We start from the raw sequence: 14,922 nt of genomic DNA on the forward strand, positions 1-14,922 counted from the left end.
CAGAATTTAATCACTTTCAGAGGTTTGAGATTGAGGTTTCAAAAACTGAGCAACAATAACAAGTACCTCAAAGTATATGCAGTAAGCCCCACAGACAGGAAGGACTGACTTTTTGCACAGGATTGACATTCTTTGTAAGAAATTGTTTTTGACTCCCGTCTTGTGATCTTTTTTGTCTTACAATATTAGTATTATAAGTATATAAGTATTAAACAATACACCATTCAAGCAATTTTCTTTTATTTTTTATTTGGCCACTGTCAACCCTCTGCATCTTTTGTATGTGTTCTTTAGTTAATAATGTAGCCACTGTGGTCTGTCCTCTGTGCTTTCTGAATTTAAAAAAGGAAAACCTAACAAATGCGTCTTTAGTTACAAGACCTAATTTCCAGTATTACTGGTCAAAAGTTCTTGAATGCACAAACAAGTAAGAAGTGGTTAATACTTTTACCTCTGAAACAGTGTACCAAGAGTACATGAAAGCATCACGAATTCATCTAAAGTGACACAACACGTTTTTCCATCCAAAACAAAGTGACGGCATCAAACAGTAATCTTCCAGTTCTCATATGTCCAGTTAAATGGTGCTGCCTCATTTCCCAGTGGTTAGGGTGTGTTACAGGCTTTTTTCTTTTAAATCACAGGCAATTTTAAATCCCAGTCTCCTCCAACTCCCAGAAACGCAGCACGAAAAGACATGTGAAACAAGCTCATATATCAGGTGAATCCAAATACATGAAGCACTCAAATGTTGAGCAAGAGTTTTATTTGATTCACACATTTATATGTGCTTTTGAACATGTTACAATGTGAGAATACAAGTATTTTATTATTTTTATTTTTTTTATCAGTTGAAGGGGCGTTGGCAGATGTTTATGGTCTGCTGGCAGGTGCAGCCTGGCAAACAGAAGGCTTGAATGAACTGCTCAAAACCACTACTGGGTTTGTCTTTCATTTACCTCATGTCACTGCAAACCAAAAAGGTCCTATTTTATTGTAAACTTTAACTGCACTCAGCCACAACTCATGAGCCAGGCTTTCTAAGCAACAGCTCCAGTATGGGCCAACCCTTCTATGACACAAAAACTAGCTGAAGATACTTTTCCTAATTTTGTGGAAAATAAAGATTTGAAACATCTGAATAAATGCCTTTTTGTATTCTATATATATATATATATATATATATATATATATATATATATATATTAAAGAAATTAAACAGTACAATTAAATCATGATTTCAGAGTGTATATTCATTCACATTAACCCTTTTTGTTCATACATATTACAATATGAATAAAGAGACTGTTGTGCCACGTCAGCTTTCTCAGTGCACGTCCACATTAACTTTGGTGATAAAAATTACTATTGTTACAAAGTAACTTCACAGAGACAGACTGACACCATTTTACAAGCTCAGGCTTGTCCATCTTACCCTTTTCGTCTTGGTAAACACAGCTAATCAGTGCTTGAAGGCAGACATTTTCTTTTCTTTTCTTTTCTCCACTCCCAGAGGATTGAAAATTTTCCAAAATGGGGAATGACTTCAAGTGTGTTGTTCATTCAGGTTTTAAAGCCCTTCTTTACAGAAGCTTGTGACATATGCATGTGTTATAAGGGGTATTTATGCTGTACACAGACGTGGCCATTGAAGCCATGTGCACAAATAATCCCAAATTTGATCTAAAAAAAAAATCTGTAAAACAAGACTCACATGTTGTAAAGCCCAGTGCGACAACACTGTGCACACACACAGTCACACCAACATTTGCTCTATTGGCCTGCTCCCACAGATAAACAGTACGAATGCACAGTTTCATTTGCTCTCACAAATATGTTAAGCAGGAAAAATACACACACTGATCAACAGGGGTTTGGTCTTCAAGTCTTGACTTCAAACTGTTTATCTTGCTCTGTCCCTTGTGGAGATAAGTTGCTTCTCTCCCATCCTGCTTTGGCCAAAAGGTCAAGCTGCAGCTTCTGATACTGTTTCAGAAAATATTTCTAGCAAATCATCTTATAATTGGTGCTGTGAAAAGAAAAAAGGTAAAAAAAAAAACAAAGATGCTTTTTTTCAGTCCAACATCTTTAAACCTCCATACAGTTTATCTGTATTGCCACTGTCTGACAGCAGAGGAATATGAGGCGCAAGGAGCCAGTCTGGTGGTTTGGTGACAGTGGCGGTGATGTTAGCACCTGGACGCTGCTGGGAGGCTCCACAGACCAGATCTTCTCTTAAGGTGCCCTTTGTGAATCTAAATGGAGCCAGAGTTTTGGGGGGCAGTTCTAACGTCCTTTGTTCTTTTTGGCATTTCCCTAAAGGACACAGAAAACATTCAAGTTGAGTTCTGCAAAAAAAAAATGAATCACATCCTGGACTGGCACAAAATGAAAAGCATTACATTGCTGTGTTTAAGTGCGGAAAGTTGAGATTGGACAGATCTGATGTGCAATCTGATCAAAATTTTAAAACGTGCTGAGGCTGGTCTTTGGCCTTTGAGAGGAAAATCACCACCTTGAGCTTGACAAACACGTCCCGTCCTGCAACTTCCCAACATTCAGCCATCTGTGTGCACACATGCAGGAACATGCACGCTGAAAGCAGGCCTCTCCATTTCTGCGGCTTTAACCTAACGACTTTTTCAGATGGTTCCAGCAGGTGCTTTTCCCATCAGGCACGGCAGAAAACCACAGCACCACTGACGACCTCCCGGTTAGTCCCATAACTGACAGAAGCTTTTACAGCATCCCATTTCACTGCCAAACCTGAAAAGATCCTTCACACTCTCTGAAGCCACTTGATTTTTACCACTCCTCTGTAGTGTTAGAGCGTTAAGATTTATTTATACGCCAACTGACATAATGTGACAGCTGAAAACAAACCTGACAGGGAAGCAAAGATTTCAAAAGGCAAAATTTTGTCACAAAAACATGCATAAAAAGGATGAAATTGTTGTACCTTGCTGCCCAGTTTGAGTGTGTCGATTTCCTCTCTCTGCTTGCTCAAGGTCTCATTCATACTACACAGGTGGTCGCTCATCATGCTAAGCTGGTCTTCATAGCTCCTCTTAGTTGTAGCCAGCTCATCCTGTGTGAGACATACCACAGTTAAAATGTGAATGTCTTGTGATTTGAGAAGGAGGCTGATGTCTATACTTAGACAGGAGGCTCTTTGGTAATTTACCTGCAAGCGTGTGATGTTCTGATTAGCCATTCTGACCTCCTCACTCAGAGTTTCCCGTGATTTTTCTGCAATAGCTAATCTTTTGGCCAAAGCTCGACACTAGAAAGGGAAAAAAGAAAGTAAACAACTGCAGTCCCCTGGTATCTTTAATGCATGTCTAGCGCACATTACAGATCTTTCTCAAAAGGTGCAATAAGCTGAGATATTTCTTCCAGAAATGGATATATTTAAGGATGGTGCCAAAGGTAAATACACAGTTGGAAAAAGTGACAGTTTAATAGCTCAGACACTGACTTGACATCAGGTGTATCCCTCTTGCTACGACACAAAACAAGGATGACTGATATGCTGGTTATTCACAGTGCAACAGGATGTCACTTAGACATATATCTCAATTCAGATCAAGGCTCACTATAATGTCAAAAACATGAGGTGCCACTTGCTTAGTAAAAAAACAAAACAAAAAAAGGCAAAACTTGGTAATAATGTACAAAGAGGAAAGAACAAGAAACAAGGTTAAGTTCTGGTTCAGTTTATTTGCTCTCTGTTCTCAAGCAAATGAAAGAAGCAGACAAAAATAGCTGTGGAATGGTTATGGGAAGGTACACATGAGGGACTGCTCTGCACTAAAAGTTTCCATATCTTGTGGATGACATGCCCTGTTAGAAAAGCTTTGTTCTGTGTAAAGGTCAGTTGTTTGCTCAAAAAAATATTGACTGAGATAAACATTTTAGTAAGGGCTTTACCTCAGAGTGAAAGTGCACAGCTTTGCTGTCTGAAATCTGGAGCTGGGTGGTGAGCTCTCCCACTCTGGCCATATAGTGAGTCTTTATCAGCTGCTCCCTGGACTCCTCGTCTCCAACCTGCAAACACAGACACAACATCCAGCCAGATAAGGTTTATGTCCTTCTGGAAAGTACTGTGAACTCAAATACATTGTATTGCTCATTCACTGTTCACCTGCTGTTCATTTGCACTGTCTACCTCACCCACTTGCACTATACTCCACCCTGCACCTTACTTTTGAACTACCTCCAGAAAAATATTTATTTCACTCATTTTATTTTGTGTTACCTTACTCTATTTTATTTTATTCTTCAATTATATGTTACTGTTATGTTCTATGTATGCACCAATCACCAAGACAAATTCCTAGTAATGTGAAACCTCTTCACTTACATGGCAATAAAGTCTTTTCTGATTCTGATTCTATTTATTGACTGTCATATAGAAACTCTTCCTTTTAATGTGTTGACTGGCAAAGTGTAGCAAAACTCACATGCTCAACTGTAGGTGTTGTGCACAACATGCCAACCTGGTGATGACAAGGAAAAAAAAGACAGAAATTTCTTAGGAAACTTCCAACATAGATCAGAGGTAAAATCCACTTCAAGTACAGGCAGGCCTCTACTACAGCTAGGACAAACTAACCGTGCAAAAGATTAAAGAACAGACACGCAGTACAGAGAAAAAGTGCTCTTGGTTGTGGCTGCACTGTGAACTCTGCACCGACTTGCATAAACAACAGTATTCTTCTATTCTGCCACATCAGCACATTGGAAGTCTGAGTTTTACTAAGAAAAAACCTGCTTAGAGTAGGAACTATAAGAAAAGAATGTCCTTTTGTTGAAGCAATTCAGACACCAGCGCCATGGGCAGAAAATTTACTCTGCAAGCAAAAACTATCAAGTCCATTAGCCAGCGGAAGGGACTGTACCAGGCTGGTGCACAGCGTCGTCTCTTTCCCAGCAGCTTTCTGCTCTTTCTCTGCCTCCTCATGGCTCTGTGCGAGTGTGCTGGCTGCAGCTGCTTGTAAGTTTGGACTTCCCCCTAGAGCTGCCGCGAGCTGCGCTTCCAGGTCCGCAATGCGCTGGTTCTCCTTTTCCAACCGCACCTTCCCCAGCTGGGCCTCCAGGAGCCAGTGCTCTTTCTCCTGCTCCAGCCTAGCAATCTTCTCCTGACTCTGCTGCACCTGCATGAGGCCAGCGGGGAGAGCAGAGGAGCAGACGGTGAGCTTGTGGGAAGAGGGCTGAGCAAAGATTTGGGGAAGTGAAAGGTAAAACAGAATTTATGGGCCAATTTAAAACGTGCTATCCTGAAATTGGTAGATTGTTCCTGGAGGTTCAAATGCTAAAATCCAAAGGAGCTTTAAATTTAAACCTTAATTTTAGGACTTGTAATGTTAAACCTGGTGCTTTTACTGAAGAGAAGAGAAAGAAAACACTTTGAACTTGTCCAGGAGAGAATATGCTCTGGCTCACTGGCCAAGTTTTTCACACCCTGTCCCTAAAGAACGACTGTTTGCAGCTCGTCTGAAAATACCACAAGTGACTTGTATTATTCTACGACAGGGATATTTTGCTATTGTGGTTACACAAATGTAATGTATGGCCCTGTTAGATTGCTGCAAGACCACCACATCAGCACAGGAGCATCCCTGCATTGTGTGCCACAAGCAGGAGAGCCAACAGTTTTCACCACAATGAAAATTGCATTTTTGAAAGACTAACTAGCAACAATTATAGATTGGAGAAGATCAGTTTGTGATCTAAAAATATGGTGTGAATTTTGGAAATTATTATATCTTTCTTTTTCAATAAATTTTAACTCATCGGGAGTCATTGGCAACGACACACAAACAATCCTACACAGACACCACAGCAATCTAATTCTTTAAATAGTATAAGAAGGGCTTTTTTAATGTTTTTTCCAGTTTTCCCACATGTTCACTTTGTTCTTTAATCTTTATGCGACCCGGAGAACACAAAGTCACAATAACCATGTGGAACCATTTTTAACATTCATCTCTGTGTTATTATACTCCTGCATTTAGCCCAGCCAAAGATGGCGGACACACTGACTCACACACGATTACATTGTCCACAAATTATTGAGAGCTTGGCTGCAGCTCTTGCTCAGATGTGACCTATTTAAAAAAAACAATTAGCGAAATATTTAATTGAATCGATTCTTACTCAACAGAAAAAAGTTTTTGAGTTGAGTGTCATACCTGCTGAGTGAGACCTTCTCTGCTCTCAGTGGAGCTGGTAAGTATACGCCGGTTTGACAGGGCTTCTCTGTATGGAACAGACTGTGGCCTGGGCTGAATGAAGAAGCAAAGCAAGAAGTGGGGCTATAGAGAACAGTCATTTATCAATGCAAAAATGCATTTAATATTCAACTTGATTTCTATAGCGCTATTCATAACGCTGCACTTTCTATAAAACAGCGAATAAATGCAAAATAAAAACAAGAAACTGAATCATCAAACTAAAGAGGCAATAGGATACTGGTAAAAGTACACGTAAATAGAAAATAGAAAACAGAAAAAGTGGGGAGATAAAACCAGATAAAACAGAATGTTCGAAAAGTCTGAGGGCTTTAACTGCAAAGACTCTGTAAACTCTTTGTCATGAGCCAAGGACCAGCAGATTTAAGCCTACACTAACCTTTTTGATTGCATGCACGTAGGCAGCAGCTTTCTTTTTGTTGGCCAGCATACTCTCTGCTTGCAAGGGGTTGAGAGCTGCTGTGCTGCCTCTTGGGCTGTAGCCTGGTGATGTGAAGAAGTCCAAGTTGTTGCTGAAGAAAGTGGCAATCTGCAACAAAACGTGTGAGATAATGTCTTGCATCAATTGTTGGAAAAAAACCTTTGCAGCCTGCTTAGCTAAAGAAACAGTAATTAACACCTACATTCCTCAGTGCAGATACTCAGCATTCTGTTTAGCCTCAAATTAACCAGCGTGTTTACAGCAGACAGATGATTACACCACAGAGTGTCCAGGATGATAAATGTCTGAGCAATTGAGCTTTTTGCCTGCAGAGATGATCACACTCAAAATGCAGCTCACTCCACACATCGTGTGCCAGCGTGTTGTTCAACACTGCAACCCACTGGACTGTGCCTCCCATCAGCAGCACATCTCAGCCAATGGTTCGCTTGATTCACAGAGAGAAATCATTTGTCCCTTTGCTCTGAGTGGGGAGCAGCTGTACTAACCGCGATTTGGACAGTATTTTTGAACATTTAACCGCTGCCCACCTGAGTCCTGCCGTTCTGTATTATCACATTAGTGGCAAATTACCAGTGTGATCCAGTTGCAGTGAAAAGTTACTGCTACTCACAATTACGCTTTTATGCATTACAGATAACATACAACGCATGCTGTTTGAAAATACGTATAGGAGGTATAAACCTGGCGGCTGCCTGCCCCCTTTTGGTCGTACCTTGCCAGTGCTGCTGGTCAGAGAGGCCAAAGATCCAAGCAGGCACTCTGAGGTGGTAGAGAGCTTCTGGGTGACGGTGGGGAGCTCCTGCTCTAAGCCCGCTTTCTGGTTATAGTGCTTTGACATCTCTGGGAACACAGAAAGGGAGCAGAAGAGCAGGCAAGGTATTTATAGTGTCTATTAAATCTGTGTCTTTAGTTCACCAGATAGATGTAGCATCTTAATCATCTTTTGAAATCAACATGCAGCTATTTGGTGACTTTCCTGTACTGATTAGTGTGTAAATGTTCTGCTAAAGTTTTGCTAAATATTTTCATATTGTAAAACTGCAGTATGTTAGATTGCAATCACTGTGCCCACAAGAACCAAGGCAAATGGAGAAAGGTACTCATTACATCAACGCATTTCTACTTAGCTAAATCTGCCAGTCATAAGTGACTCTTTTCTGCCAGACAGCACCAAATCATGTTTCAATTTGATGTCGCAGTGCATCAGATGCCAGACTAAAGTGGCTAGATAGTTATTCTTCAAAAATGACCTGGTTGGTTTTGTTCCAAAAACAGTGTGACTTTTATGAATGGCAACGTCAGCTTGGTGGTTACATGAGGGAATCATCATGCTGTGTCACGCTGGTTGCGAATGGCTCTGGGTGGGAAAAAAAAACCCAGAAAAAAAGGCTAACTGTGCTGCTCACCTTTAACGGTATCGTGAAGACTGTGTAGGCAGGCAGCCAGCTGGGTGAAGACAGCTGAGGTGTTGCCCTGTGGCATGGCGTCCTGACGAACACCTGAGACAAGTCAGACACATTCGTAAAACAAGAATACCACTTCACAGCACCCTCTCTTTCCATGTTAAAAGGCTTTTTTTTATATACACTATAATAGACAGCGATCTTAGGTCATGCTCTAAAACAGTTCAGCTGTATGAACCACCAGTATCTGTGACATAGTGAAAGTATTTCTGCCTATGTTAACTCACTAGGTAAGGCCAAAATGTTAATGTAGTTCTGGATTTTCTCAAACACAGAAGTTACTCTCTTCATGTCACTTTGCAGCTCCTGGTTTTTGGCAGTAAGGGCATCAGTACAAAGAGGTGCCTCGCACTCTTCTTCTAGGCTGAAAGAGAAGAGAAGATAGCCATCATTATCACCTCCTCCACTCCATTTCTCTATCACACACACACACACACGCACGCACACCCAGTGCTGACCTTTTCAGTTGGTAGGGAAGAATCTTTTGCAGAAAGTGGGTGTATGAGGAGAAATTATCAGCAAAACTCTTCAGCTTGACCACAGTCTCCTTCAATTTGTGACAGAAAAAATACAATAAGTGGCCACATGAATAAGCCCACACAAAGACCCTGACCCTCCCTTAAAAGAAAAAAAAAAACACCACTCACCAATATTGTGACAGTGTCCTCTGTGATGCTTTGGTGTAACTGCAGAAAGCTCTCCTCCAGGGGGCGCACATAGGCTGCATTCTCATGTAGATACTGAGAAAACTAGTCAGAGAAAGGGATTATTACATTGGCACACTGAATGCCACATTTTATATGAAATAGCACTGCTACTGTCTTTTACAGTTCACCTTGCTCTACATGTGTAATGTAAGTAATGCAGTCTGTATAGCTTGTGAATGGAAGCCTCACCTTCTGGTTCAGTGGGGAGATGGGCTCAATAGAGGAGTCTCTGGGATAGATGTGCACTCTCTGTTCTGTGTAGGAGTGGAAGTTCAACAGAGCAGCCACAAGATCCTGAATAAAGCTCAAGGCCTGACCTGCAACATCCCGGGCTTTAAGCTATAACCACAGAAAGAACACACAAGCCACACACTCAATGTTTAAGTCCTCTCGTCGTATTCGTCTGAAATGATAGACTGTCGGTCGTGCCAAGTACGGAGTTGGAACAGAATGTACCTGGCACTTTTCACTATTTTCTGACATTTGACCACTTGATTAATTAAGAAAATAATGATAATAATAATGTAAATAATCGATAGCTGCAGTCCTATCTACCACCATAACGGAATCTGTGGAATTGTTTTCTTTGAGAAAAGTTTTGCGTTATTATCTTAGTTATTGGTTGCAAAATCTTTAACAGCAAAATCTGTATTATATGAACAAGAGGTTATAATTGCTGTTGAAATATTATCAGGATTTTATTCAACAGTAAATAATGCGAAATGACACTTGTACTGAGAGCTGTACTTGGACCAATGAATGCATTCATACCATAAACCCATCAAAAAATTTCATTTGTTTTCTCACTCACCTGGTGCCTTCGATTGTGTGGTGGCACGTTTAAGCTATTGTAGTCACTAAATTCTGCAGGGTCGGAGAGAAAAAGCAGTTAATCCAGGGCTGAAACTCCATGCACTGAACTTTATGGACTTGACAAACATAACATAAATGCTTTAGCCTCCTTGCACGCCTTATTACAGTTTGATGTAGCATTACGCTATTTACTCCCAGGCTGAAGATTTGTATGGGATCAGTGACAAACAGATGTCTGATCTGTAGTAGATCGAATTTGTCAGTGTTCCTCAGTGCCAGATACTCACTGGTGTCATTGAAGGGCACTTTCTCCTGGATAACACTGCTGCTTTGTTTCACCTGTCTGTTCAGCTCTGACTGGCATCGCCTCAACTGCTGCTGACTACAGAATGAAACGGCAAAAAAAAAAAAAGGTAAATGAATTCAGTTATGCATTTTACTAGGTACCTTAATACAACTGCAGTGAAATATATATATTTCCAAGGTTTCAGATCCAAATTGTCTGTCTAAATGGAGTTGCAAAATCATAAGCCAGGGACTTACCTGAACTCCGCTGTATGTGCTACCTTTAAAATCTATGTATCTATGTGTACAAATCACCACTTTGGTTTTCTAACATCAGATTGGTTAAATTATTCTCAAGCTGTGAAGAAACAGAACATACCACTCTTCTGTTCGCATTCTGCACTCTTTTGCTTCCCTCTCCAGGGTCTGTGCTTTCACCTATTGAAAAGAAAGGAAATTTAATATTTTAATAAAACTGACGTTCACATCATGTACGTCATCCTGCTCCGACTGCTTATCCTGACCTCTAAACGTGCTTTGTCACTCTGCAGCCGCTCGATTGTGTCCATGTACTTAGTGGTGAGTCCATCTATGATAGCCTGGTGCTGCTCGGAGTCTTTCTCCAGCTCCTGTAGTCGTGTCTTCAGCTCGGCCTCCTGTCTCCTGTGCTGCTCATCTGCTTCAAAGAACTAGTGAGCATACAGACAGCAGAAAACATAGGTCATCACATGCGTGGCATCTCCAGTACACTGACTGTATATAAAGAACATTGACAGACCAATATAAACACAGCACAACTGCTTACTTGGATATGAAGTCGCTCATTTTCTTCTATCTTTTTCTGCAGGTCCTCATCAAAAACACTCTTGGTCTCCTGACCATGCTGTGAGGGAGAGTCTCCTTTACTCTGGAGAAGGTCAAGATAAAATATGGGATGTTTACCATGATCTTTTGACACAACCAACATTAATGTTTCATCAATGTTTCATAATCATTTTTCAATTAGCAGATTACATAACAACTCTTAAAACTAATGTTTCTCGTGTCAGATTCATTTTACGAACATTGCAAAAAATACATGACACATCCTGTTCCCTATACCCAACTGTGTAGCCACTCCCTTGATCACCCTTCATGATCACCTTCCCCTTTTTGCCCTTGGCTTCACTAACAGCTAGCTCCTCTTGGAGCAGCTCCACCCTCTTGGCCAGCTGTTGGTTCCTGAAGCTGAGACTGTCCATCTCCTGCTCCTGCTTCCTCAAGCTCTGGTCTCTCTGCTTTAGCTGCTCCTGATGAGGATAATGACAAATACGTGTTAGGCATAAAAATGCTGTACGTGTCTTCTTACAAATCAGCACATTATGCAAATCACCACCTCTAAATGGTGAAGGCATCACCCTGAGCACCATTATAGAATTTGGAGTACTTGTTTTGACTGAAAAAGGAAGTCTACCTGGCAAATGTGACTGAGTTGTCATTGTGCAACTCCTGTTTAACTAATAGCAACATTGCAGCAAGTGAAACATGTCAGATAAGGTGACCCTTGTTTAGCAAATACGAAAACAACATTTCATTAGCAAATTATCGATATACTTACTCATAGCCAGTCTATAATATAACCTGGATTCTCAAAAACATTAGAACTGTGTCTTAATTATATACTCTATATCAGGCACAAAACTGCATATTACAGCTGTGGCTCACATTTATTTTTCCCGTTTAATATAACACTATACCTTTAGGGATACACAGTTGGCCTGTTCTTCCACAACTGCCTTCTTCAGCACCTGGTTCTGTGCACGGAGCTGGGAAAAATGAGGAACAGAGGAGAAGGTTGAGACACAAAAAATAAATGAAACATAAAACATTATCAGTGTTCAGGACTGAGAGGCAAAGGCAGTTGTCAAACAAAGAATAACGCATTATATATGCAGCATCATGAACTGACCTCATTTCTGTCTACACAGAAAATTGTGGCATATGTGTTCGGTTGTTGTTTATCATCCTATTTTGCATAATATTAGGAAGACTCATTAAAATATGTGATACTGAATGCTGTTTACTCTGTGGCTAGTGGCGTTCAAACATATAAATTATTGAGCACAACAACACAGAGTGACAGTTACTAAGTCAGCACTTTCTCAGCAGGATATGGTGCGTGGCTAACAGGGAGATCAGAGTTGAACAGGAAACAGCACAAACTCCTCGTGCTGTCAGCTGACACAGAAACAAAGGGCACACACAGCTCACGGGAGAAAATACAGAAACAGAAGCTTTACTGTCACTTGTCACAACTAACCTTTATGATTCTGAGGAATACAGCAAGAATATTGGTTACTTAAAATGTAAAAGCTCATTATTCTCAGCTATGACAATCTTTTAAGATCCAATTTCTTATAGCCTAAAACATAAGAGTGGGGACACATTATTCAAGCTAAAATACACCATGATAACCACAGTCCTACGAAATATCTGGTCTTGTGTGCTGAGTTGCATTGTCAGTATTATATCAGCGTGTATTCGGTTGCCTCTGTGCTTATAAGGTGCACCTGGCTCAGTCTACCTTGGGGATTAAATTAAAATTCTACCTTACTGATGGTTATAAAGTATATTACGACAACACTACAGACCACATCTAACAAACTAACCAAGTTCATGAAGCTTAATGAACACCACTTTTACCGGGCTATTGTTCTAAATGAACTAAAACAGTTTCATCTTACTGTGTGTCTCTTTGTATCTACGTGACAGTCGCATGATGATTAAGTGTTAATCAGTAGCTAACGCTAGTAACACACTGGTGATTCTGTTCCACGATTATCAGTAACAATGTATTTAACAGTGACGACTAACTTCACTGTATAAACCTTAAATGGGCGAACCTATGCGCTGTTTTACCTTGGAGTACTCCTGTGCCAACTTGCTGTATTTTGTTTGCAGGTCTGTAACGTTAGCCATTGTTGCTGGAAACGTTATCCTTACGTTACGCTAACAGTTGATATTAGAAAATGGTATTCTTGCTAGTCCGCCTAGCTGATGGTTTTCCAGTTAACTTGCCAAAGCCCGTTCTTTACACTGTAAACCTCTTTCAACACTGACGTTAAACGGACACGGTCAGGTTAGCTAGCTCACTGTTATTACTAGCTAACTATCTCAAGACTGCTTATTTCGTTACGTGGTAAAATTGAGCTCAAATACATTGTGAAAGAAAATCGGTAGTGAGCCACGGAGGATAAAAAAACTGGTTGCTGGTCATCTGATTTACGCTAATGAGTTAGCAGTAGCGGCGACAACCTCATAGCTAGCTGATTAGCCAACTAGCTATGTAGCATAACAAATCCCGACACCGAGTAACACATGTAGGTCATGTTATGTGACAACATTTGCGTCCGCAAATCGTATCAAAGAGTGAATGTTGCTTAAGCTAAGCTAGTGAAAAAGAGTTGTCAATCCATTCATAAAGAATACTTTCATTTTCGAAGCCGCAAAATGTTGCTCGAATGAGACCCGACCGGAGGCACAAGCTCAAAGGTGAGAGTTCAGATAACGGAGAAGTGGTGAGCTGGTGTGAGGAGGGCGCCATCTAGCGTCTGAAGGTCTCTCGGATAGATAGATAGATAGATAGATCCATTTTTATAGATATTATAGGTAAATAATTACTTAAAGAATCAGTATTTAATGTATGTTAATTGAATATTTCATAATATTCAACACACACATAATATTCAATTAACGTACATAAACTAGCATGATAATCTAAAGGGGACAAGTTCTACCTTTTTTATACAGAGTGTATTTTGGTGATAATTTATGTCACTGAACTTGTATCTTGCTAATTTTAAATTAAACAAAGGTTACGAGATTGAAAAGTATACTATAAATACTGTACACATATACTATTGTATATATTTGTTCATTTGTTTGCAAAGATGATTATAAGATCTTAATATGACAAAACATGGAAATACTGTATCTATAAATACTATTATGATCACCTCCTTGCCTTTCCTTTTCACAAGCCTTAAAGCCATTTAAAATTAAGTGCTGTGATGTCCCTGATAAATTATTTACTGCTAAGTATGAGTGTGGTACGGGTCGCATTAACAAAAACAAGGTCAGAAATCACATGCGTGCTCTAGCACTGTGCAGGATAACCTCTGTGATTTCCCTTTAAAACGCACATGACCTCGTTTAGACTACAAGTGAAATGACATGTTGCTAATGCAGCCATCACTGCTCAAATCCTACATGATTAATTTCACCTAATCCATAATAATCTCTTTATATTTTTGCCACATCTTTCTTTCTCTCTTTCTATCCCCATTAGAACCAACATAAGAACACATACACAGTAAAGAAATCTGGAGAGCTGTTCTTTCAGCTGTTAAATTTGTAACATGCAAAATAATCACAAAATGTTTTGGGTTTTGTTTATTTTCCAAAGACAGACATTTGTTCTGTTGCTGTTTCACCACTCATGATCTTAAATGCATACAGGCAAAACACTAACTCTTTAACACACACTTACTCATACATACACCACAGCCAGTGGCTCCAGCATTGTCTGGTTGCCTGGCAACTGTCGGCGTGGCGTGGTTGCTAGGGCCATGTGTGTGTGTGTGTGTGTGGGGGGGGGATGCTCTGATTTCCAGCTGAATTGAGGCAGTCAGTAGGGAGAAGCCCCCCTCTTCCAGTCGACACACAGGACTCTATTGAACAATAGAGCCGTGCCAATGGGCCTGAGGCTAGTCAGACAAGCCCTTGTTCAGGGTCACAGTGTGTTCATCCCACAGTCCTCCATGACTAATTAACTTACAGCGAAGAGTGCCGTTAGGACATCTGATGATGCATCCATCACTGGCACAGCCCTGGTATTTACATTAATGTGAGGTGCATTTCTGGCAGCATGCCATGTTGGTGCATTCAGAAGACACATAGAAGAAAAAGGGAAAGTG

The 14,922-nt window shown here is 40.4% G+C and overlaps 1 protein-coding gene across 3 annotated transcripts; it reads right to left on the reverse strand.

Moving 5' to 3' along the window:
- Positions 1 to 1,207: 1,207 nt before the first annotated feature.
- ppp1r21 (protein phosphatase 1, regulatory subunit 21) lies at positions 1,208 to 13,517 on the reverse strand. 3 transcript variants are annotated; one of them, XM_046402175.1, is made up of 22 exons: positions 12,866 to 13,517; positions 11,704 to 11,772; positions 11,074 to 11,256; positions 10,773 to 10,874; positions 10,492 to 10,656; positions 10,347 to 10,405; positions 9,970 to 10,064; positions 9,681 to 9,733; positions 9,059 to 9,208; positions 8,810 to 8,911; positions 8,621 to 8,709; positions 8,390 to 8,526; positions 8,106 to 8,198; positions 7,412 to 7,539; positions 6,634 to 6,783; positions 6,195 to 6,287; positions 4,902 to 5,156; positions 4,464 to 4,499; positions 3,931 to 4,047; positions 3,185 to 3,283; positions 2,960 to 3,088; positions 1,208 to 2,316 (listed from the first exon to the last, which is right to left on the reverse strand). In XM_046402175.1, the coding sequence occupies exons 1-22, from the start codon at positions 12,923 to 12,925 to the stop codon at positions 2,287 to 2,289; spliced, it is 2,394 nt and encodes a 797-aa protein (XP_046258131.1). In that variant the 5' UTR covers positions 12,926 to 13,517; the 3' UTR covers positions 1,208 to 2,286. The 3 variants fall into 3 exon arrangements, with proteins under 3 accessions (XP_046258131.1, XP_046258133.1, XP_046258132.1); XM_046402177.1 differs by having other exon boundaries at positions 11,140 to 11,256; positions 12,866 to 13,516; XM_046402176.1 differs by having other exon boundaries at positions 11,110 to 11,256; positions 12,866 to 13,516.
- Between the last annotated feature and the right edge of the window lie 1,405 nt (positions 13,518 to 14,922).

This window comes from Scatophagus argus, chromosome 10, assembly GCF_020382885.2.
Source record: "Scatophagus argus isolate fScaArg1 chromosome 10, fScaArg1.pri, whole genome shotgun sequence".
Classification (NCBI taxonomy): domain Eukaryota; kingdom Metazoa; phylum Chordata; class Actinopteri; family Scatophagidae; genus Scatophagus; species Scatophagus argus.